This window comes from Centruroides vittatus, unplaced genomic scaffold (genome assembly GCF_030686945.1).
Source record: "Centruroides vittatus isolate TY-2023 unplaced genomic scaffold, ASM3068694v2 contig_481, whole genome shotgun sequence".
In the NCBI taxonomy this organism is placed as follows: Eukaryota; Metazoa; Arthropoda; class Arachnida; order Scorpiones; family Buthidae; genus Centruroides; species Centruroides vittatus.
In genome coordinates this window covers 244607-271312 of record NW_027122271.1, presented here as the reverse complement: position 1 = coordinate 271312, position 26706 = coordinate 244607, and the positions used below count along the sequence as shown (strand labels likewise).

Sequence of the window (26706 nt, the reverse complement as noted above, 5' to 3'; positions counted from 1 at the left end):
AACTTTACGAGATCAAACCTATAATAGAAAATTGGACACACAAGAAACAGTATGATAGGAGATCTGAAGTCGTTCTTACTCGTCTGAGAATTGGACATACTCGGCTTACTCATCAATACCTTTTGAAGGGTGATGACCAGCCAGTATGCCAGTATTGCATTTGTACTTTAAGTGTTAAACATATACTTTGCAACTGTGTTGCTTTTGACCAGAGTCGCAGACAGCATTTTGGAAATGCAACTTTGAGAGAGATTTTGGGCCAGAGGCCAAATCTTGATAAGATACTGAACTTTTTGAAAGTTATAAATATTAAGAGAGAGATTTAAGTTAACTAATTTATTTATTTATTTATTATATATTTATATTTGTGTTGTTCTGTTTGTTTGTGTTTTTGTGTTGTATTGACGCCTTGTGATATATATATTTAGCTTTGTTTAATTTTACCATTTGTCATGGCGCAGCATAGCCTGTTTGGCTCTTGTGCCAAAAAACTAGAACTAACTAACTAACTAACTAACTAACTAACCAAAATGATATTTTAATTAATATTCTTTTAATATATTTATTACTGATTAATAAAAAATAGACTTTTGTATTAATAATTTTATAATTTAGCAAATTTATTTTTAACTAAGTTCAAAAACTTACTTTATTTAATATTGGAATACAAATTGTAAAATGATAATTTATCTACTAATTATATGAGTTGTTGATTTTGAAAGTGGGGCAAGTCCATTTTATATTATTGCTAGATATTTAATGGTTTGCATTTGAATGGATTTAAAAATATTCGTAAACAGTAATAGACTTATTTTATATTTTTTTGGTCTTATTTCATGTAAATTTAATATGCAGTAATGGTTATCCATGTTAGGTGAAAAAATCGTGGTTTTGGTATGCGCCGATGGACTTGCCTCACTTTCAAAAGCAATGATTCGTTGAAAACATTGATTTTTTTTGAATGGAATGTAATTATAATAACAAAGAAGTGAATATTTTATTTATTTACTTATTTATTTTATTTCAACATTTCATACTTCTTTTGAAAAGCTACAATAAAACAAAAAAATAAATTTAATTTTATAGGAAAATGTGGATAAAATTTTAAAAAATATTCAGTAATAAGTTGCATGCATATAATTATATTTCTTAGTTTAGATGGTGCAGATTTTTAAAGTATTCATAATGAATGGGTAGTACATAGGGTAATAAATCCATCATATCTTTTTATATTTTTCTTTAGAGTGGACTTGCTTCACTTTCAGAATCAAAACAATAAATATCGTTGACAATATAAATTACTAGGAACAAATTTATACTGATATTAAAACATATTTATTGTGAATTGATTAAAAACATAAATTTTATGTTCATTTGTAATAAAAATTAGCTTTAACTATTTTTTTTTTTCACAAAATGGACTTGCCCCACTTTCAAAATCAACGGCTCACATGTCAAAGCTAGCATCCAAAGTTTTCGGTATTTTTAAAGTAGTTTCTATTCTTTTTTATTTTCCTCCATCTATTCAGTCTACTTAGACATTTGAGTTTAATATTTGAATATATTTTAAATATCAATATCACACAAGAATTACCACTAGTATTTATGTGTTTTAAGAGTGAACTAAATGGTATTGATATGAGAACTTTAATGCTCAATGTTCAAAAAGTTGTTAATATTAATATTCTTAATTTCAATTAAATTGGCCTACATGTTTTCATTTTTTATTTATTAAAGTTTAATAGTTCTAAGATAACAGACAGAGACAAATATGTTTACATTTTAAAAATTACATCATTTCATATTTCATCAAATAACATTAAACTTTTAAGTTTTTGTTAATTATAATACATAATAGTTATTATTTATTTATATTTTTTTGCAGAAAATCATTGGCAGATCAACAACTGAAAATACAACAACTGGAGAAAGAAAAACTAGAATTAGAAGAGAAATTAAATAATGAATTAAAACAAGAAGTGAGATTTATTTGAAAGTGTAATTTATACGTCTTTACAAATGAAAATTTTTTTTTACAATATTTTCATAAATATTTTTTAGGAAACTGATAATTCAAATTTTAAAATAGTTCATTTCAAACAAAATCCACAACAACTGGTGATTCAGCAAAAATTTGCCCAGATAAAACAATTGAAAGAAGAGAATGAACAACTTCGTGCTCGTATTAAAATACTAGAAGAATCGGGAGCAGACGCACAAAATGTCACATTGAAGATTCAACAGCATATTCAAGAACATGATTCAAGCACAGTAGAGAGTATGTGATTTGATTCCTTTCGTATAACTTATCCTTTTCTACAAATATTAAATCTTTATGTTAAAATGTGGAATACTAAAATTTTCTGATAATTTTTGTCTCTCTTAAAGATTACATATTTATGTATTTATTTTGTTATAACATTACAAACTTGTTAAACAATTCTTGTTTTCTGAAATTTAATTGTTATTTTTAATAAATTATTTCATTCTATAAAATGTCTTTCTTTCTTTCTATGCTGTCTTAAACTACATATTTATTAACTGGGTAACACGTTTAAAAGATAAATTTAATCTGATCTGATTCTTTTTTAAAAATAAATAAATAAATATATCAAATAGGTTTGAAAAAGAAACTAGCTACTGCAAAAGCTTGTCAAAAAAGGTTAATGGAAGGAGTTCGTAAAACTGGCATAGAATTTAGAGAATTGTGTTATGTCCTCTTGGGATATAGAATAGATATGGTTGTGAAAAATAAATATAAGTTATCTCATTTGTATGCAGAGTCTCCTGATGATTATTTAATGTTTGAGGTAGGGTGAGATTTATTATTTTTAATTTTAAGTTAATTGTATTTTTTTACAGATATATTAGATACATAGTTCTGATAATTCATAACTAAAAATAATTTAAAAGTTAAATGTTTTGAATTATTGTTTCTTAAAGAAATATGATGAATAACATTGAATACACTTGTCATAGATATTACATAATTACTAGCAAGGTTGAGGCCGAAGTTTTGAACATGAAAACGTGTACGTCGGACATTCAGCGCCGCTTTCCTGAAAGCCTAGAAATTTGACAATGGTGTTTGGGAATCATGCTCGACATTCCAAATGCCATTGTCAAACTTCTAGGCTTACAGGAAAGCGGCGCTCAACGTCCGACGTACATGTTTTTGCATTTAAAACTTTGGCCTCAACCTCACTACTTAGTACTTAAGTACATATAAAATAATTTATAATTCCAAAAATATTATATGAACTGTTTTATAATTATTGGAAAGCATGTGGAAATTAAATTTTATTACTAAAAATATAATTTTTTTTAACTGAAAAAGAAAATAAGTTGATGAGTTACAGTACTTAATTCAACGCATCAAAAAAATGTTTTATACTAATTTAAATAAAGTAGAATTAATGAAAATTATTTATTATAGTACCTTTCAATTAAAATAAAACAAAAATTTGAACAAATGTGTTGAAACAATAATTTTAGAACGAAAAAATTCATTTTTCAAGTTTCACAAAGTTGTCAAGTTTCTGAACGGTTTGAACAAATTAGAAGTTCAAATTTCTTGGAATGAAGTGTACATATTTTAAAAATATTTTTGATTAAATATAATTTATGACGTAATTTAAAGCTTATAAATTTTATTGAACAGAAGAATTATAATTTCTTATTGTCTTAGATTAATAAAAATAAATGCCAATGTTATCCCAAATAAGAATTTCCATTAAAATTTGTCAAACACAAAGTCACGATCTAGTAAAATGAAAAAAATGCTTCCATAAACTCTAACAATAAAAACAAATAATATTGGATTGATGGCATAGAACAAGGATGAGCAACACGCAGCCCGTTAAACATGTTTATGCGGCCCGCCAAGCATTTCTAAAATTGAATTTATTTTATCGACTTTCTCCCATCAATATATTGTTATAAAATTAATTATAATAAAATGGTAGTACATACTAAACCGAAACAATTTTTTGTGACGAGTTACTCACTTGTCGGCGACTTGTTCAAACATGCAATACGAACGCGCCGCATCTGTGCTTGTTTGTGTTTGCTTCTGTCACACAATCAGTCAGACTGGTAAGCTGTTAACTAGCAATTTTAACAATTCTTGTGTTTCTTGAAAGGCGTGAGTGCAATATTATTGTCAAAAAGGTAATATTAGAGTTTTTTTTATTCAAAATTAAGTTTTCCTACAAATTTTTTTAACTTTCAAATTTTTAATCCATAATAGCATGTTGGAAAAGCAAACAAAAAAACGGAAGGTTGCGGATGAGCACAGGCATTTCCAAGAAAAGTGGAAATTTGATTATTTTTTTACTTTCGTCAAAGATAGAGCTGTATGCTTAATATGCTCAGAGACTGTGTCGACATTAAAAGAATATAACATAAAAAGGCATTGCGATACAAAACATGAACAACAATATAAAAATTTAACAGGACAACTCCGGATAGATAAGTTTAATCAAATGGAGAAAAAACTTGGGAAATCAACAGGCTATTTTTAAAAATCAAGCTATTTTATCAAATACGGCAGTAAAGGCTAGTTTTGTTGTCAGTCAAATACGGGCAAAAAAAATGAAACCCTTTGTGGATGGAGAGATGATAAAAGAATGTCTGACTGCTGTTGCAGAAATAGCATTTCCTGATAAAATAAATATTATTTCAAACATTAGTTTATCAAGATTCACCATTGCAAGGAGAATTGAAGACTTGACCGAGAACATAGCAACAACGCTTCGTGAACACATTGCAAAATTCGAATACTGTTCTTTGGCACTTGATGAGAGTTGTGATATTAGCGATACAGCACAACTGGCTATATTTTTACATGGTATTGACACCAAATTTAATATTACCGAAGAATTGTGTTTACTGATTCCAATGCAAGGGACTACAACCGGCAAAGACCTGTACAACGAACTAAAGTCTGTGTTGGAAAATTTTTCAATTTTATTAGAAAAGATTATTGGTATATCGACAGATGGAGCACGAGCAATGTCAAGCATGGAGGTAGGAGTATCGGGAAGGCTATTTCAAGACATTAAGAAGGTCACAGGAAGGGAAATATTCGTTAACCACTGCATAATTCACCAGGAAAATTTGTGCGTGAAAAGATTGAGTTTGCCAAATGTCACAGTACCAATAATTAAACTAATCAATTTTATAAAGTCGCGCTTTAAATCACTGTGAATTTAAAGAATTCCTGAAAGATTTAGAAACTGAATATGGCGACGTGGTTTTTAATACCGAAGTACGTTGGCTTAGTAGAGGTGCAATGCTAAAAAGAGTATACAACTTAAAAAGCGAAATACAATTGTTCTTGGATATGAAGGGATATGACTTTCCTCATTTTGGTAATAAAGGATGGATGTGCGATTTTGGGTTTCTTATCGACATGACTCAGCATCTCAATGATCTTAATGTGGAACTTCAAGGCAAAGGACAGTTTATTCACAATTTGTATGATAAAATTCAGGGTTTTGAGCACAAATTAAAATTGTGGAAACAGCATCTTTTGCAGAATAATGTGTCTCACTTTCCACATTTAGAAAAAGAAAATGTTACTACTTCTCAAAAATACACACAATATATAGACATTTTAATCAACGAATTTCAATTACGATTCCAAATGTTCAAAGCTGAGAAGACAGCGGTTTCCATGAAAATGTTTTCCTCGCCATTTAATATCGATGTGGATACAGTTCCCGAAGACTTTCAAATGGAAGTGATTGACATGCAGAATAATACCGATTTAAAAAATGTATTTTTCTCAGTAAACATCGAAAATTTTTATAAATCTTATGTGAGCCCTGAGAAATTTCCGCTTTTGATGAAAAATGCAAAGCAAATGATGTCTCTGTTCGGAAGTACGTATGTTTGCGAACAATTATTTTCAACCATGAAATTAATCAAAAATGACCACCGGTCAAGACTGAGTGATGCACGATTAGAAAGCTGCGTACGTGTAGCTACCTCATCAATTCCGGCTGATATTGATCAGCTTGTATCGAAAAAACAGTGCCAAATTTCTCATTAAAAATTTCAAGTAAATTCGTTTTTCTGTTCTTTTCTTGTTTGTTTTTATTTTGCATTAAAATTTGTATATGAAATCTTTACTTTTTTTAAATTTTATATTTTTTTATTCTAATGTTTATTATTAATAAGTGTTACTTTATGTGCGGCCCGCCAAAAAATTTTAAAATTTAAATTGGCCCGTTGATTAAAAAGGTTGCTCACCCCTGGCATAGAATATTCTTAGACATTCATTATATGTGATATATTTTTTTTTAAACCATAGTTGATGTATTTAAATGAAGGGAAAATATTAAAATAATTTTTGTCATAACAGTATAATTGTTAGTGATTAATAACAATTATACATAATAAACAAACTGCAATTAGTATATATTTAAGTATTTCTAGCTTAAAATTTATTTACTCTATATATGTGTATATATGTAATATATAATAGAGTATATACTCTATATATGTGTATATATGTAATATATAATAGAGTATATACTCTATATATAATAACTAAGCAATGCATTTTAGTTCAAGTTCTGCAATATATATTTATATATATATTACAGAACTTGAACTAAAATGCATTGCTGTAGTTATTATATCTTTATTATTATGAACATGTTATTTTTGGTAAACATACATATTGCTAGATACACTTCATATTTCATATGATAAAAATACATCTGTTTTAAAATTAAAGTAACAAAATAATTTGTATAGGTAAATTTTATTTATTAAAAACTGTTAAATATAATAGCAGAACTACCATAGATGCAGACTATGCAACTGTGTACAACTATGTAGGGGTCCAAGTCAACTGGGGCCCATTTTATGAAAAAGGGGACAAAAGACTGGGGAACAAAATATACAATCATAAATTAAAGTATAAAATATTGGAAATAGGTAATATCAGTATTCAGTAAGGCACTAAAGAGGTTAGCAATTCACAGGAAGATCTATATTGCTGTATTTGCACGGAGAGTGCAAAATTTGAAGTTCTTCTGCCAGTTAAATGTATTTATAAATAATTAAAATATTGTAAAATTATAATAAATAACATTAAACTTTTCATGAAATATCTTTTCTCATAAATAATTATTCTTTCATATTTTTTTTTTTAAATTTGTAGCAAAGACTGAAAAAGTTTAAATATTGAGTATGAGTTATTTTGTATGTGTTTCATTATCTGTTTTCACTTGATAATTTTTAATTGATTTGTACTTACAAATATAGAATGCATTATATGATAACTTTTCATATACTGAAACTAACAGAATATGAATAAAAGTGATAATGTTATCTACATTAAGAGTAATTTCACTGCACAGTATAAACTATATACAGATTATAACAAATATTTCTGTTTAATTCTAAAGATCATTTGTAATGTTAATGCTCAAATGAAACAAGAGATAAACATGGAAAAAAATGCAAACAATCAGATATTTCAGGAATATTAATTAATGCAGATCAAAATATTTATAATTAAAAAACTTTTAATTGAAGATTTCATGAATATTCAATGAAATAATATTTCAGAGTTTGAAAATTCTTTATACAGTAAAACCTGTCTAAAGCAAAATCTTAATAAAATGGAAACTTGCCTAAATGGAAAGAAAACTCAAAATGGAGCAATTTTCTTTGTTAAATTTTATTATAAGCTGGAAAATTGTCTAATGTGGAAACAGAAGGGCTTTTGGATACAATGAATGTAACTTAACCTAAATAAAGTGAAAAAATTAAGATTCCACTTGTAGATGAAAAAGTTTGCCTCCAGGTATAACAGTCGCAGCAGTGCGGGGCAAGCTCTATTCTGAGAATAATTTTTTACCTTTTCAGAACATTATATTCCCTTGTCAAATGAAGGTCACTTGACAAGAGAATATATGGATACAAGCTCTCTGTTAATATTGATCTGTTAGAATTAACCAGGGCAGAATCAAATACTTTTAGGACTCAAAAACTTTCAAGAATCAAGTTTTCTAAACAAGCAACTAATGTATTTCATTGAAAACAGTAATAATAAGGTAACATAGTGCTGTTGATTTGCTTTGTATGGTGTAATTAGTAACTAACTAGCACCAAGTATTCAAGAAAAATTAATTAACATTTATGTTAACAATTAATTAATCACCAGTAATCTCTATAGAGTATTAAAATTCCTTGAGAAGTCTAGATGACAGAATAGCTTGGTCTCTGTAATTAGAATTTTCAGTGACAGAGCAAGACACTAATTCTTGGTACTGGAATTGGCTCACTTGTTCACTGTTGTGTGAACTCAAAGATTATGGCTGAGAAGTATTTGAATGTGTAGTACATCTTAAAGACATTTAAATACTCCCATCTTCAGTTAGAATCACTGGATTAATTTGGATTAAATCTAATAATAAATTTTTTTAAACTATAAAAATGAACATAACTTTGACATTTATCTGGTACGGTTTATAGATGGGGAAAAAATACTAAAACCTGTTCAAAACAGAAACCTGCCAAAACAAAAAATTTGCTATGGAACAATTCTGGTTTACACAGGTTTTACTGTATTATCAACTTGTAATAGCTCCTCCTTTTTTGTACTTACTTGTGCAAAAAGGTGGTGGTATTAAAGGTTGTACCATATTTTAGTGTGTTAGATATTACAATCTAATTACCAGATTATTGTAATTTAATTGAACAGTTAGTTGAAATATAATGAAAAAGTGAATGTAAATAAGATGGGATTTCATTATGGTCTATGATTCTCTGTAATTCAAATATGAAAGAAAAAGGAATCAAAATATCTGTAATGATTATTTATTGTTTTCAAGTGTGTGCATTTCACTTGAATTGTGTGTATTATTTTACATAACCATTTCTTGATACAGCATATTGAAAAAATTTACAATATTAGTAATGATTTTTATTTGTAAAAGCAGTAAATAGTGATTTTCTATAAAGTAAACTGCCAAGAAAATATAAAATGAGCACACTTTCTATAATAATTACAAATTTAAATGTGAAAAAATATTATTTATCTAAATTATTTTGCTATCAATAAATAGGTGTTTGACAATGAATTATTTCTTTCATTATTTTGAATGTTCAGCATTTAAATATTAGTAAAATTCTACTTTAATATATTATTAAGATAATTAAATGCTAAAAATTTTTAATTTAAATTAGTTTTTCAAAATAAAAAATTTCAATTTAATCAATTTATGTGCTATTCTCAAAATATATATTCTTTTTTTTTTTCCAGTATGAATCAGGTGGTGTTGCAAAATTATTAGAAACTTCATATTCAGCAACTCTTTCTGAAATGATTGATTTATATTTAAAGCAACATGACTGCATTCCCGCATTTTTGAGCTCCTTAACACTTGATCTGTTCAATCGTCAGACTTTTGCTGTTGCTTGTGGATAAGTAGTTAATACTAAATATTATTGAATACCAATGCATTTCCAATTTTAATTATTTTTATATTAAAATAAGTATACATTTTTTTTTATGAAATAAAAAAGATGTAAAAAGAATTTAATATTAGCATTTTTCTATGTCTTTAATGTTTTACTTTTTTTGCTTTTATGTTGTCTACTTGGACCTTGTTTATAAATAGGACTTATTATACTGGTGTAGTTTCTGATTAGAAAAGAGGAAATTTTAGTCAAAATGTAAAACAAAATATCTTTATTTTCACCTGTAAGCCCCTCTTCAGCAGGTTGACAAGAACATTCTATAACAATTATTTTATCTCCTCGAAACAATTCTAAGTTATTTTCTGATAAGAATGTTTTTACACGTTTAAATATTACTTATATTTAAAGTGATAAAAGAATTATTAGAAGGAAACTATAAGAAATTAAATAAGAGCCAACAAAAGATTTGTCAACATTATTGGATAAAGAATTACAAATATATTAAAAACCAGCAAATAATAACACAAGAAGGTATTAAGAAAATAGAAACAGAAGATAATAGAATACCTAAATTCAATATTCAGGTAAAGACACATGAAGATCCAGTTAAGTATAGACCTTTAATAGATGTTAAATATTATATATCAGACATGGGCAAATGCGGCTCTTTTTGAGTTACATGCGGCTCTTGCTGAAAGTGTTAATTTCTGTTTTTTATTATTATTTTTACAATTTCATGAAAATATGTTTATTAAAAAAATTCAATATTTGTTTTATATTATATTTATATTATATAATAAAATCACGCGCCTTACCATACTATCCTCCACGACAGTACAGAACTGCGGTTCTCATGCATTTTGCAAGACCTACGTTTCGGCTCCCACTGAACTCTTGCTTGCCCACCTGTTATATATACTACAATTTGGAGAAATTTTTGAAAAATAAATTGTATTTATTAAATATATCAAGATATAGTTTTAAAAATGTTGAAGAATTTCATATTATTATTAATAGTTATATAATGTTTATAGTTATATTTGGATACATGCTTTTTATATCTATGGATAATTAATTTATGTATGATAATAATAGAAAATTATTATTATTCAAACTGAAAATAATTTACTCCGAAGGAATACCCAGAGGAACATGTATTACATGTAAAGACAATTATTTGAACATACCATATATCTCAGCAGATAAGACGATAGTTGAATCATAAAAAAAGGCTCCCAAAATTCGGGGTCGTCTTATAGGACAGATACAAAAAAATAGATTAAAATTTATATAAATTAAAGTCATTATAAAAAAAAAAAAACGGACAACCGTAATTATTTAATAGTAGAGTGTAGGGTATGTGCACAAAATGGAATAGCCCATACGATGTTTTTGTGAATAGTCAAGGTCATTACCTGAATGCCGAAGCAGTGCGAATGTTTGCAACAATCTCAAGGCAGTGCAAGAAAATAACATTTGTTTATTCAAAAAGTTACAAATAGGACATAATTCCATATACGCTATACAGTATTATTATTCAGATGATGATCACTGATCTAAACTAAATTCATAGGCCATTGATAGTTTGAGGGTCGTCTTATAGGACAGATATATGCTAAAACTATAAAACTTCGATGAAAATTTATACCTTGTCTTATCTGCCAAGATATACAGTATATAAAAAACAACATAATAGAATTAATGATAATTTAGGAAGAGAAATCCACCAGTCATGTCATGGAACAGTTAAATTCATTATGAGTAGAAAAGTATTTAAAACAGAAGTAACAGTGAAAAAGATATTATGAAAAGACAGTAAAGAATTTTTGACTAACTGATTTTGTTTAACATTTTGTACAAACTTAATTTTTAATTGTTTTCTAATTTATGCCTGTATAAAATGATAAAACATTATGGTAATTATGTCACAATCTGTTTTTTGGATGCTTTATGTCAGTATTAGTGTTGTATTAATATCGGTTAGCGAAGATGATGTAATTTTTATCTCATCTCAAATATTGTCAGGAATCATTGTTTAAACATTTTTTATACAATTGTTATAGAATGTTGTAAACTTGATGAAGAGGGACTTATGGGTCTGAAACACAGAAAATGAGTCAAAAGGTAAAACAAAATATCTTTATTTTCACCTGTAAAAAGACTTCCTCTCTTTGCTAAGCAGAAACTACACCAGTATAATAAGTCCTATTTATAAACAAGGTCCAAGTAGACAATATAAAAACAATGCTTAATTGTATTGTAAATTAAGCATTGTTTGTAATAAAAAATAAACTAGATATTCTGCAGGTTTTTTTAAGCAATCATGTTGCTTAAGATTTTAATCAGTGAGATTTTTTTACAAAAATTACATAATTAAGAAGCATTTACAGATCATCATATGAAAAGTAAATATTTTATATAAGAAATCATATTATTATTTTGTATTGTAAATTAAATTTTCATTTTGTAATAAATCGGATTTTTTAAAATTTTTGACGAAGTAAAATATTTCCAATGAAAACATGGAATCTTAATATTGTGAATCTGAAATATTCTTTATTTTATACCCTGTCATAATTAACAATTTTTTTAAATAGACTAAAAGCATCACAATTAATTTTAGCGGTATAATTTCATCTGTTCTTCTACATCTGACATTGTTGTGACTCCAAATTTATCAGCTTGTTCTTGCATGAGACGGAAAATTTCAGACAGCTGCTGCTTTTGCACCCTATAAAAATTTAAAACACACTTTATATAAATCCTTTAAAAATTTATTTCTTCAGAAAACATTCAACAAATAATCTTGATATAAAATATTAAGTCTACGAAATGCTTAAAAAAAGTCTTTACTATAATACAGCAATTAAATGAAATTTATTAATAATTTAGTTGAGATACTGAATCTTACATTATTACATTTTAGATATCATGTACTGGTACATAGCTAATGAACAACATTTAGAAAATATATCTCTCTGTTGTAATTGCTGAATTTATAAACAATTTTAAACATTTTTTAGTTTTCAGTTGCAATTTATTCTTTCAAAGCCTTAGTTTTATCATTATTCATATACATATTCAGTGGATAAAATTAATTTGAAAAAATACATAATTTCTTGCATGACAGTTTTACTGATAAATCAATGACTAAGTTATTTCATTTCAGATAAATTGTTAAAAAGTGTGAATATTAACTGGATTATATACGGTAAAACTAAGACAAGAATACGCACAGTTTTTAATTCATATTGTTACTATAACATATTTTAAAACTTTTTAAAATTAATAATCTTGCTTTAATTTGAAGGACACTAAAATAAATTTCTTAATTTTATTTTTGAATTATTATTATTAATCTTTATTAGCGTATTATGGGAAATTCCCGTTACAAGGGGGAAATCATAGAAAAGCGGAACAATAATAAATATGGCTGTACAATTTTGTATTATTTCTAAGTTACAATTTATATCAATTAACTCTATGATTCGCTTTCTATGTTTTTACTTACATTCTCAGACATTTTAATATATTTATTGAAAAAGTTATATAGCCTAATTAACACTGTTGCACTTATTTGAAATAAGTTGTTATAGAATTTCGTGATTGATTTACTGTTAGACAGGACAGTAATACCAAATTGATTTCTGATCTCTGTACATTCCTTACATACACAAATTATATGATAAATCGAGATTTGTTCTTTACATAAGTTACACAAATTGTTTTTAATATTCAGATAATTCTGATTAACTATTACATAAAAACTATTCAGTCGGAGTTGCATGTAAAATCTTTTCATCGCGAATGGAATGGGAAAATGCAAATAAACAGACGAAGGAGGGAAAATTAGATTATCAATATACCAGGGATGAAATTTAGAGTTCTGTAGTTTATCCATTTCTTGCTGGATTGAGTTATTAAACATGTTTTCTATTAGAATGGAGTACCCAAAATTCCAATCTGCTTCCGTATTATTAAATAGTATAGGTGATATTCCATATTTTGCCAACATTCGACAAAATTTATTATACCAATTATTTACGTAATTTTCCTTTGTCTCAGTTAGACTCTTAAGTTTTTTTAATATAATATCTATCCAAATATTATGACTATTTGTCAATCTCTTATAGAATTTTAGAATTCTTACTACCAAATAAGACTCTAGTTGTAATCGATTTGTATCATGCCGGATCGCATATCCGGGTACAGCTCTGTCTAAGCCATATATTTTCCTTATGTATAATAATTGAATTTTTTCCAGTCGGGATATCCAGTCCATGCCCCATATTGGAAAGCCATAACATATTGAGTTTATGACTATTGTTGAAAAGAGCTGCATTTGTTTCTGTATAGAGTTTATTCTTATTTTAATTAATAAGTGAATAAGGTTATTAATTAATTTGTGTGCTTTGTTCCATATATATTGCGCATGAGCTTCAAAAGATAATGTTGAAGATAAACTAATTCCCAGGTACGAAATCTCCTCGACTACTTTTAGTTTCTCATTTAAAAGGTAAAAATTATAATCTTGTCTAGACAGTCTTCCACCCCTTCGGAATATCTGAACATACGTTTTGTTTGGATTAATTTTTAAACCTAGTTGTAAGAAGTATTTCTGCATTAAATTAATTTTTCTCTGTAGACCCATTTTAGTGTTCGAAATTAACACAATGTCGTCTGCATATTGAATTGAATGAATTAGCTGATTCTCTATCAAAATCCCATCCTCTTCTTTATTAAATTGCCCATTAATGTCGTAAATCATAAAATTGAATAAGTGAGGCGACAGTGGATCACCCTGCAGAAGACCACCATAAATATCAAATGGTGGGTATACATTTTTTCCACATTTAATTGTAACGGAGTAATGACCAAATAAAAACTTTATAGCCTTAATAAACAAAGTATCTGCACCATGATTTTTTAGTTTATCACATAATGTTCCTATTGAAACCGAGTCAAAAGCCTTTTCTAGGTCCAAATAAACTGTATATAATTTGTGTCTTTTTCTGGATAAATGGATTTGAATGATTGAGATTAATGTAAATAATGCTGTTTCTGTTCCACTCTTTTTAGTAAATGCAAATTGGGAGTCTGAAATCAGGGAATTTGCTTCCAACCATTGAATAAATCTTGTCGCCAAGATTGATGTAAAAATCTTCCTTAATGAAGAGAGAATTGCGATAGGTCTGTAGTTGCTAGGATTTAATTCATCGCCTTTTTTAAATATCATTCGGAAATATGACGAGCACCATGACTCAGGGTAAATACTGTTTTCATACATATAATTAAAACTAAGTGCTAACAATTCAGCCGTATCAAATGGTAATCTTTTTAAAAAACTATTTGGAATGGAATCAGGTCCCACAGCAGTAGTTTCTTTTAATTTTTTAATAATGTTTACTATTTCTAGAGCCTGAATTGGCGAATCCAATACACCCTCATTTCTGTTCATTGTATCCTGTCCTGATTCTAGAGTATTATTTATATTATTTGCCTTCCTTTTTCCAAAAAATTCAAACCATTTTTCAAATCCAACAAACACTTGCTTTTCCTCCTTTATCCTCGGTCGATATTTTTTAACTGTTGACCAGAAAAAATTATTGTTTTTCTCAGTAAGTAATTTTTGATTAATCGTATTAAAATATTTCTTTTTCTTCGCCTTTATAAGATTATTATATCCTTTTCTTGAATCTATATATTCCTTTAGTTGTTCTCTTAATCGATGTTTACGAAATAATACCAATGCATGTTCTTTTTTTCTCTTTGCTCTATAACACTCCATATCAAACCATTCTTGCTTAAATTTATATTTCTTCTTATTTAAGTTTTTAGTTTTATGACAATTCGGTTCTATAATATAGTCTTTAAAAATTTTTATTAAAGAATTGTATATTTCTCCAATCTGTACTCTATGGATTAGTTTGATTCTTTCTCCTATTTCACTTTCGTATTTTCTAATGTTAAATCTACATTTCATCTCTTGTAAGTTCTCTTTTATATTTTTCTTTTCGCACAATAATAGGTTAGGCAGGTCTTCTCCTATAATTAGTTGTAAAGGGAAGTGATCGGATTGGTCGTTATCTAACACCTTAAATTCAATACAATGGTCCAATATAAATTCTGAACATATTATATAATCTATGACCGATGCTCCTCTTGGAGACAAAAAGGTATGTCTGCCAGGATAATCCTCTATAGTACGACCATTTAGTATGTATAAATCGTGACTTTTGGCAAGTTTAAGTAACAAGTTTCCTTTTTTATTACTTCCTGTGTCAGAGCTACTTCTTATATTGTAAATTATTCGGTTATTTCCTTTATAATATGAATCGTTGAGATTTCCAATTCTGGCGTTAAAATCGCCTATAATTAGCCATAATGGAGTAAAATGTAACCAGTTCGATAAAATCTTTTCAATTTCTTGATAAGGACTTTGAAGCGTTTCATAAGGCGGAATATAATTGACTATTATTGCCAGATATCTTTCGGCGAAATTACTAAGTTTTTTTGTTTCCAATTTGATCAAAGAAAATATTAAATATGAACTTGTATAAGAGTAAATCAAGCTCCCCAAAGTTTTATTCATTATTAACATAATTCCACCTTTAGGCCTGCCTACACCAGGATTTTTTAAAGCAGGGACCATTATGTAATCAAAAGTCTGTAAAATTTGTATGTCGTTTGTGGTTAATTTATTAACCCAAGTTTCTTCTATACCTATTATATCATACTTCTCCATCATCTTTTTTAAATAAGTTGAAGAAAACTTATTTCTGAATCCTTGGACATTCCAAGTGAGTATTCTAATTCCAGACTCTTTCATATATTCCATTTTAGATTTATCGCACTTACTGCTATTATTATTAAAAACATTAGTATTATTGGGTAAATTTAGTAATTGAAATTTACATCTAAAAAAGTTTTAGCATCCACTAGGCAGTTATTTGTAAAACTATATGTAATTTTCATGTTTTTATAAATGATATAGTCATTTCTTAGTAAAATCTGGACACCTTTTTTCTTAGCCTCTATATAATATGGAAGAATTTTGGCTCTACGATCTCTTGTTTCTTGGGTAAAGTCAGATGACATGCGCAAATTATTATATGGCTCTTCCAATGAAACTTTTTTATAATTATAAAAATAAGATATTATTTGGTTCTTCCTTTGAACATTAGTTAAAGAAATTTTTAGAATAGTAGGTTTTTCCTTTTTAATTATATAAATGTCTTTAATTTCTTCTAATTTAAAGTCTGTTATTTTTAAGGTCTTCTGAATAAATTTAACTAGGCTTTCTTTTATAATTGTACTTTCTTCTATTGGGTATCCGAATAACATTAAGTTAGCTTGCTTAATTATATTTAAAGTGTTATTTACCATATATTGCTGGGCTTCCATTTTTCTGTCAAGGTCAGGAACCATCGCCTCAAGTTGATTTACTTTCTGCTCCAACAGGCCAAACTTTGTTTTGAATTCCTTTAACTCCTGGTGAATTAAACTTATTTCGGATTTAAGTTCCAGAATTTGTTCAGTTATGGATTTATGAGAAGCTTGTACAAGTTTTGACAGTTGTTCTATGCTGGTTGTTATCGGATTATCATCTCTCTCCCTCACTTCACCATAGATTTCCAACATAGACTCCTTTTCCTTTTCTCTCTCATTTTCATGTGTTATTTCCGTCCCTTCCTTCTCCTTGGATGATGTATGTTGTCTACGGAGCATTGTATCCACACAAGCTGCTTTAGACATCTTAACTGTACTTGTACTTCTAGTCAATGGCGGTCGTCCTCTCTTTGGCGGAGAATGTGACAATGGACCTGGGTTTTGTTCTATCCCAGCCATTATCAGCTTTATCCGTATAATTATTAATAAATATACCTGATTTAACCACAAATTTATCGACAAAAGTTTCTTTCTTTCACACCAAAAAAGCTCCGACTTAATTCGCACCCTCATGATTAAACGCCTGGAGCGCCCCCCCCCTTAATTTTATTTTATTAAATAAGATTTAAACATTTAGTAAAATAATTTCCAAGTACTTTATTTAAAATATTCTGACATTTGGATATTATTTTTGATCTAGCTCTTCTGGGGTGATATAAACTTGAAAAGTATTTATGAATCTTAATAAATTTTATATTTTTAATCACTGAAATCATTTTCTTAAGTTAATAATAAAATTTAAAAGAAAATAAACATAATCTGAAAGAAAGTAAAGATTTGTTAATTTAAATATTTTAAAATTATATTTACTCTTTTTCTTCTTGTTTCTGTTGTTCTGTCAAGCCAGCATTGATAACCATTTCAGCAATGCGTGCAGGTTTGTTTACCTCTTTGGATGATTCTTTATCAATTATCTCATCATTTACTTCTGGTATCAGATTTTTGTTTTTTATACTTTCTTCTGTTGGTTTTGTACTTGCTGGTTGCTATTTAAATAAATAAATTTATACTAATTGATATACTTATTTCATTCAAATAGTCATTAAATGAGAATTTCTAAAATAAAATGAAGTCTTAAGTAATTCTTTTTTAATTTAAAACTCAAAGTAAAAAACTAAAGTTTTTTTTAGATTATAATCTACTCTTTAAATCTGATTTCGAGTGAGTTAATTAGACAATAAATAACGAAAAGATGCTATACTTTCATGAACTTTTTAATTTTATTTCCCAAATGCATTTCGCAATGCCTCATCAGTGGGTCACTTGAAATCGGATTTAAAGAGTAGTTTTTTACTTGGATTATAATCTAAAGTTTTTTTTAGAGTTTTAAATTAAAAAAGAATTAGAAATTTGACCAATCCCATTGGCTCTTTTAAATTTTTTGAAGTCTTAAGTATTTATAATATTTTTCACTGAATGATTTTGATATTATCCTACTCTGTCTTCTACTAGATGTAACACTGGACTACAGAATGAAGTAATGTTTTTGTGAAATATTTCAATCCAGCTTAACAATTTTGGCATGTTCTTCTTATGGATTATTTTTACTTTTTATAATAATGTTGATAATTTTGACTAAAATGGTTCTTATGAAAGATTTATTTGAACTGCTTAAGTTGTTACTATATCATTTATGATGGGGAAAAATTTCTTTGTAAGTAAATTAAGAATATTACATTTAAAAGCAAGTACATTCTGTCATCAGCCAAATTTTTCCAGCATCTAGATACATTAAAGAAACAGTAGTTAAAACTGGGGATGGGTAATGAAGCTATTGGAATATGTAATGTATTTTATAGAGAGAAATAATTTAATTATTCTTTCCTATAATCTATATACATATATATATATAAATGAAAATGTTTGTTTGCTATACATTCCTAGGCTGTTTGAGCAACTGCTGCAAAACTTGGCAGTTACATTTATATACCCCCTAAATTAGATAATGTCATACATCTCACCCCAAAATATCTATTGGATTTCTGCAAATCAATTCATTTCTATCTACATTAGATTTGCTGATTTACACGTAGCACCATCTATTAGCAAAAAATTTAACAAAATAATAAATTAAATATAATGCTTATAAAAAAAAGGATATAATTTAAAAAAATACATATTCACTTAATTACTGTGACAATGGTATAGCACAAAACAGACACTCTATATAATTACTGCGACAGGTAGTATATGGCACTTGCCTGCGTGCAATCAAAAGTGTTATCCTGTGAAAAATCTATAAGTATTTAATTTTCCACATCTAATTTTTCATTTCTGAATGATACATTTTTAATTTTAATAAGTGCCCTCCAGTAGCTGAGTGCATAAAACCACGAAACTCTGGTAGTTGGTTAGTCGTGGGTTCGGGCATGGCAAATGGGCTGGCCACGTGGAGTTTTCTTCACTTAAATAGGGTCCAGCTTTCCATAAAAGTTTTCCTGGGATGCATTCCCCTGGCAGATCGCTCACGTGTCATATTGCAGTAACTAAATAAACCAAACTAATTCTATTGCGCAATTATTTATTGTGACATTGGCCTGCAACTTTTTGTCATAATTTTCTCAATTTTAGTGATGATTTTGCCCCTGTACATCATACTTTCCCTGTTAGCAATAGTGTCATGCCAATCATCTATCTAACTTTGTTCAGGGGAAAATTTTGAATCAAAGTAACATGACATCCATTCTAAACCTGAAGTTCCTATATAGTTAATCTGGGTCTCCTGCCCCTAAGCTTCCTATATCTGGTCTCAACTTTTACATACCTAACTCCTTTTTCAAGATTGAGGATGGACAGACAGCAGACATACAGATGAACAACAGTCAAAATTTATAGGTCTACAGTTTTTTCAAATTGCAGCCCAATAATTTTTCTATAAACATAATATTTACAAGAACATGCTTCCAACATACTTTATACAGTTAAGAACACATTTAAAATAGCTCTTATTCCAAAGAATTTGTATTTGGAACCAAAAAATAAATTACAGTAATATATACAGTATATATACAATTTAAAATAACAAAATAATAAAATAGATAAAAAATGTTGGTTAAAGGTTGAAAACATTCGTTACTGTTAATAAATATTTCTTGGTGAGATAAGGTGTTTTTGCATAGGTATAGCATAAAAGCAATTATTCTCACAGTTTTACAAGATTTTTTTTTATTTAAACAAGTCATATGAAGTCTTTCGGACATTAAAATTAGCAACTCGATCACACGTGAGGCCATCACAACCTGTCTAACACGGATCACTTTTCAAATATTAACAGTAGATCAGTATTAATTAGAAGTTGTTGACCATCCTCTCTTCTGGGAGGTCAACAACTACTTTTGCTCGAATTACTTCAACCCCCTTCTGCAACATTCCTTTCTTCCTATTGAACCGAGTGATATGGTGACATTCGAATAGGAAAATCCAAAATATGAGGTTCCCAGCCTGCACAAAATATGATTCAAGTGGTTTTCGAGGGTGCCGAGTTTAAATATTTGGTCTGTTTTTTGTGAAATTTGATTTGCTGTCAGATGACCATTTGATATTCGGATATGAATGGAACTGTTTCTCAGAGGTAACATTCTTAGAGGTAGTGAAAAAATTTAACATACCACATTTTCAATTGGTGTCTACTTAACCAATGAAATTGTGCCATTTCGTACCATTCTAGTATCATGATAAATATGACAATGGTAGGCTAAAATAACCAAACTTTTTAATATAATAAATATTAAAACGAAAACCATATATAGTATATGATTTATATAACTACAAAGGTTATTCTATATTGTTCACTTGGTATGATAAACCCTTACATTAGATAACATTTGTAGTTATATAAATCAAATACTATAATATAATATAATAGAAGCGTTAGAAGTACAAAAAATCGAACAATCTTAATGTTTGTTGTTATTTTTTGCCCGAGCAATGCCTGGCTCATTTGCTAGTTATTATTATAATACAATATAATACTGTGATATAAATAAAGTAACATTAAAAGTTTTTATGATCTCAAATTGCAGAATATTCATGACATATCCGAGTCATATTCAATTAACAAAATTCCATCAATAGCAAGATTGTTGGAACCAGTTATGATTGTTCATTTGTACAGTCACTTCTCATTTAACAAATATTATTTAGTTATATGAATTTATACTATTTCTGTCAAAAAAGCTTTTTTTAATAATTATAAAATTTCACAATATATCATTTAATTCTGGAAAATATTTTCTTTGTAAATTGTTGTTATTACTTCATATTTCTTGATTAATTTATTTGGTTCATATTATAAATTTCAGTCTATAGGAATTCATTTTTAATCAATATTAAAAACATGTTCATTATCACTATAGCCATAAATAATATTTTTAGTTTTTAAAAAAAAATTATCTAATTATTTCCTTAAACTTAAGCTTAGTTAAGAAATTTTTTTTATTAATACATAAAATATAACATAGTTATTTAATCATTACATAAAAATCCTATTTATGGATGAAAAATAATAATTATAATGTTCAGATATCGAATAAAACTACCGTATAACTTATTATCAGTTAACTTTTTAAAACTTTTCTTGGTTTGGATAATGTTATCTAATTACTACATAATTTGATCATGAAATTAAAATAAAGATATTTATAGATTTGAATCAAATTTCAATGTACATGTAATCATGATTCCAAAGTCTCAAATTATACATTCATGTAAAAAAAAGTACATCAAGTTGTCTTATGTAGTTTAAAGTTAACATCTTTTATCAATTAAAGCTGTGATGTTTTGCAAAGTATATGCTAATTTTATTTAATTAGTAAGAATTTTTTAAATTAATTTCACTGAACTGTTACTGATAAATTTCAAGAGAGTCAAAGAACAACCAGACCCTTCACCTCTTATCAAACAGTTAAGCAATAGCAGTATGCATTTATTTCCTAGAATATGAACAAATATCTCTTAAATGAAATTACAAACACACTAAAATTATTTTTAAAAAAATAACAAAAACTAGTTACTCATTGATATTATTGGGCTGAAGTTTTGCATTTTGCTTAATCTTCTTCAGCCTAAATTTAGTTTTAAATAATGAGATTATTGTTGTCATTTAAGTATTAAAAGATAGTGATATTCTTCCCTTTTATATATTTTTAATATACGTCATCATTAATTCTAAATTTTATTTATTTTTAGAATGCTCAAACTTATTTCTTAGCATGTATAGTTCTCTGCTTTTTTGGGATCAAGACAACGGTTTAGTGGAATTTTTTGTCTCGATCGTCAAAAATGAAGAGAACCATACGTGTCAAGGAAGCTGGAAAAATAAATTTAGTTGACTTATTTCTTAATGTAATATTTATTAATCGAGTACTTTGAATCAATAAAGCAATAAACTGTAGGAATATAATAAGCATTTACTTTTGAAATGAAATATCAAAGATATTAAAAGCATAATGAAAATCCTGCTTTTAATATCTTTGAGATTTCATTTCATTATTTAGAAAACAATACTTTGTTTTTATTTAGTTAGAAATGACAGGTTGAATATTATATATTTTAATGTCAATTACAGTTGACTTCTTTTTTTTACTTGATATATTTGTTGTATTAAACATTTAGATAAAACTCAAACCTTCTTCAGGTCTTACCACTTAGCCTCAGAAATTTTAAGTTATACTTATTCCATATTACAAAAAAAAAAAAAAAAAAAAAAAACACAATATGCTTTTTCTTCAGTAACATATTTAGAAATCAGCTGTTTCAACCATAGTTTAAAAATGTTAATGAAGCATTTAGTTTTTGCCGTATGTTATAAAAGAACGAAATTTTAATGTTCTTCAGAACATAGAACAAACAAGTGTAAAAGAAATTGCTAGGGATTGGATGATATGGTCTGAAAATGTTCTGATTTAAACAATTTTAGGATGTTTTTTTTATATTATTGTTATGTGTAATTTTTTAAAAATCATTCAAATTATTATAGGCACTTTAAAATGCCTGAAGTAGTGCCCAGAATGGGTAACGAAAACATTCGTCACTTAAACGTTATTCACACCGGGTGAGTCGTAAGTTTTATTTACATTCCGATGTTGTGCAGTTAAACATTTAAAATGCCTATTGAAATGTATTTGATGAAATGAATTCTTGATTACTTTTGCTTATAAGAGAAAGAGTCTGTCTGTAAAATTAAGGAAGAGAGATACACTCATATTTTCAAAATTATTGAAGATTTAAAAAAGTTGACATTAATGTGGCTTAAAGAGTTCAAGTAGAAAAGTTTTTGATAAACATTTTTTCTTACTTTCCACAGAAATTAATTTATAACGAAGCAAAAAAATATGCCAAACAAGTAAAAAAATAATAAAATAAAAGTCAAAATAACAAATAATAGAATTTATATTTATTTAATTTTAAAAAAGTTCTTTCTTTTTCTTGGTTCGATATTTATACAAGCAATTTAGCAAATGTGGATTTAACATTTATTTAGCCACCGCAGACAATCCCAAAACTCTAACTCGTTTACAAGTCGAACTACCAATTTATAAATAAATGCATTCAAATATTATTTGATACATTATCATCAAATGAATATAAACAATAGATGAAACAGCTGACGACGTCGCCGGCCGGGTTTTGTCTATGGCACCGATCGACATCCAGTCGATTTCATCACATTTTCCACTCATTAATGGACATTGGACAGAAAATGCACTTTTAAATCGTTTAATATCTAAACAGACTTCCAGACCTCTCGGTACTTTACTTTAGATATTTACGTCGACTATACGAAATGCGGATATTTTGTCATTCATTACTCAGATATACAAATCACAACCGAAGTTTCAAATTCTAAACTTAATAATCAATTTTCCATTATATTTAAAGTAACTAAAAATCTATATACGGGTAAATTCGAATTTCAAAAAATATTTTACGACGCGTATGACATCCTTAATGGTAGCTTCCGAAGAATTTTTCAAACGACTTCATATAATTTTTAATTATTCCATAATTTCTAGCAGCTTTATTTAAATAAAAACAGGCAGTTAATTAGCATTTATTATTTCTTATATTGTTTAAAGTGTTGACCAAAAAAAAAAAAAAACTAGATATTGTAGAGAAATAATGTATGGATTTCTGTTAAATTCGTTAAATAGAAGCAGCAACTGTTAAATATAATTTGCCATAGCAACTGGAAAGTAAGAGAATGGTTAATCAATCATCAAAGTTGTAAAGTTTTATCTGACAATTTAATCAATTATTTTTTCAATAAACGACCAAGTATTAAATTAGCATTTTATGTGTGAAATTATACAAGAACAGTAACAATATACAGGATGCTGGAGCGAAGGTGATGATGTTTACAACTCACCTGTACGTTCTTTTTTCGACATAACCAGTAAGTACCTAATAGAGCAGCGACAGTTGTCAACACAGACACCAGATAGTAAGAGGTAAGCGAGTCGTATAATATGGCAAGACCTACGTCCACCATGGGGGAAAGTTATCGGTGAATCATCTGCATGCCCAATTTATTAGATAAGAAGTGAAAATTACGTCTTCTAGGCCACTGTTTACTTCCTGAGATCCCCAGCGCAGCGGTCTCTCCACATTACCGTCGTACCTCGATTCGATTCCAACGACCTCTACTGGTTGAAACCGAAATGTTTTTTTTTCGATAGTTACGTCACAGCAATGGTATTGTTTACCGTTTTTAAAAATAAATTAATTTAACGTAGAGTTATAATTACCATTTTATAATATTGAGGTATTTACGATGTTGTCTACATTATATTAAAGGCCGCATTTCTTTGTTATTGTGGTCGTATGACCGAAAGAATAAGGGCCTGTCGATCTGGATTAGGGTTTTTTGACCCTGGAAATCCCGCAAATTTCTTAAAAGAACACAAAATAAAAATGAAAAGGTCGAGGAAATTTTGCAAATAGAAAGTATAATTAACCATGCCCATGCCAGGTTGTGCAAATTGGGCAAGGATACAAACGAGTATGAAGTTTTTTTTCATAAACCTGATTATTAAAGCCAAACGAACTGCCGAATTATCGGGTTATAAGCTCGATGTCGCTATTAAAGCAGCCGAGATAGACAAATCAAGACATCAGCTTGTCGCTTTGGGTGATTCGGGCGAAGAACCCCGGAAATATTTCACGGATATGTCCGGATCGTCCCATTGTGGGCCTGGATAAAAGACCCCTTACCACTCACGGGACAGAAAGAGTCGAAAGAAAATAATAAAAATATAATAGGGGTATTTATGAAATAATTCAAATATATAATTTTAAAGATACGATTTTATAAATATAGTGAAATGCAAAATCTAAAATGTTAAAATCTTTTTTGAATGGGCTATATGTAAGTGGATAACTTATTATATCGCTTTGTATTTTGCTTATACAGTGTATACAGGTATCCCTCCTACAACACGGTTTCGCTTCAACACTGTTTGAAAATTGGGGATATCCCTGTATAACACGACTTCCGGTTTCGCTCTAACACAGTTTTGGAAATCTTCCGTACAGAATTTCACAATTTTTAAGTGTAAACTTCGTTATTCGATAGTTTTTATTGTTATTATTATTCAATTAAGCACGCGTGTTGTCTCAAATTTGCCCAAGGAGTTTAGAATATTGAAATTTTGAAATTATTTTGTGTTTTTCGTCAGGTTTACTTTAATGAAAAGCGATAGTGCAAATTTTTTCTTCCTTGTCTTAACTTTCCTATGAACCAGGTGTCCTTGTCGTTGCTTTCAGACTTTAACCCTTAAGATTGTCGCTGTGTTTTCTTATAGATTAATTTTCGTAATTAGTAAGTTTATTTAAAAATTTTAGGTAAGTATTATTAAACATTTTCAACTGTAGGTAAGCAATCGTCCATAAAATGACGAACGAAATACAGCGGTGTCTCAGTACTCGAACAATTCGGTATTCGAACACAAATCCTGGAAAAATGTCTCTCGGTACTCGATGAACAAACGCGATTCGCTAGAACAAATTTTCCATTAATAACATATTTTTATTTCGTCATCCATGAAATTTTTTTATGATAAAAACGAGCAATTATTTATTGTGACGTCGTTACGATGAGGGGCTGCAATTTTTAATCATATTTTAAATTTATTTAATTTAAAAAAATATATATGCTCTCCGCTTCAAGTTAGTAGTGTGTGATATATGGCTCCTATCGTAAAAAATTTTACATAGATGACCGGCACGACTCTATTGTTAAACAAAAAGTATGATGTACTGTACAGGGGTAAGCCTATACACGAAGACGGCCGGATGGCCGAGCGGTCAAGGTGGCAGCCTACCGCTCTGGGGGACCCGGATCGAATCGAACGGGTCGAATAATCCCCAGGAATTTTTCGGGGGGTGGTCCGTTCGGATATGTCGGCCCCGTCCCTCGCCACCGGTCGCCCCATTGTGGGCCTGGCCGAACTCATAATGGGCCTACTAAAAGAAGCCCTCTTAGTGCCCACAGGGCGGAAAGAGTTAAAAAAAAAAAAAAAAAAGCCTATACACGAGAGCCGCATCCTTTATGGAAACGGTATTTTATATTTTGTACTAGTTGACCCGGCCACGCGTTGCTGTGGCTCAAAATGTATCTATTATAAATGTATAACACTTCCCCCGTGGGGAGAATTTCAAAAAATCCCTTCTTAGTGTAGATTCTCTTGACGTACCCTATTAAAACGCAATCAAAAACGCATCTAAAATAGTATAATAAAAGCCGAGTTCTTCACAGTAAGCCTTAATCCTGTCCCTTTCCCCGTGGGGAATATCGAAAAATCCATTTTTAGTGTATAT

The 26706-nt window shown here is 28.4% G+C and overlaps 2 protein-coding genes across 3 annotated transcripts in view; one reads left to right on the top strand and one right to left on the bottom strand.

Moving 5' to 3' along the window:
* LOC136977878 (mitotic spindle assembly checkpoint protein MAD1-like) overlaps positions 1-9538 on the top strand; it is a 46419-nt gene extending 36881 nt beyond the window's left edge. The window contains exons 13-16 of one of the 2 annotated variants that reach the window (XM_067273468.1): positions 1886-1979; positions 2062-2278; positions 2620-2810; positions 9284-9538. In XM_067273468.1, coding sequence (XP_067129569.1) covers positions 1886-1979; positions 2062-2278; positions 2620-2810; positions 9284-9448 — 667 coding nt within the window. In that variant the 3' untranslated portion in view covers positions 9449-9538. Of the gene's footprint in view, positions 1-1885; positions 1999-2061; positions 2284-2619; positions 2811-9283 lie in introns of those variants that run through there. The other variant, XM_067273469.1, reaches the window with a different exon arrangement.
* Positions 9539-11566: 2028 nt separating this feature from the next.
* On the bottom strand, positions 11567-24533 carry LOC136977871 (matrix-remodeling-associated protein 7-like). Its single transcript, XM_067273460.1, has 3 exons — positions 24257-24533; positions 17701-17876; positions 11567-12172 (listed from the first exon to the last, which is right to left on the bottom strand). The coding sequence occupies exons 1-3, from the start codon at positions 24377-24379 to the stop codon at positions 12061-12063; spliced, it is 411 nt and encodes a 136-aa protein (XP_067129561.1). The 5' UTR covers positions 24380-24533; the 3' UTR covers positions 11567-12060.
* Between the last annotated feature and the right edge of the window lie 2173 nt (positions 24534-26706).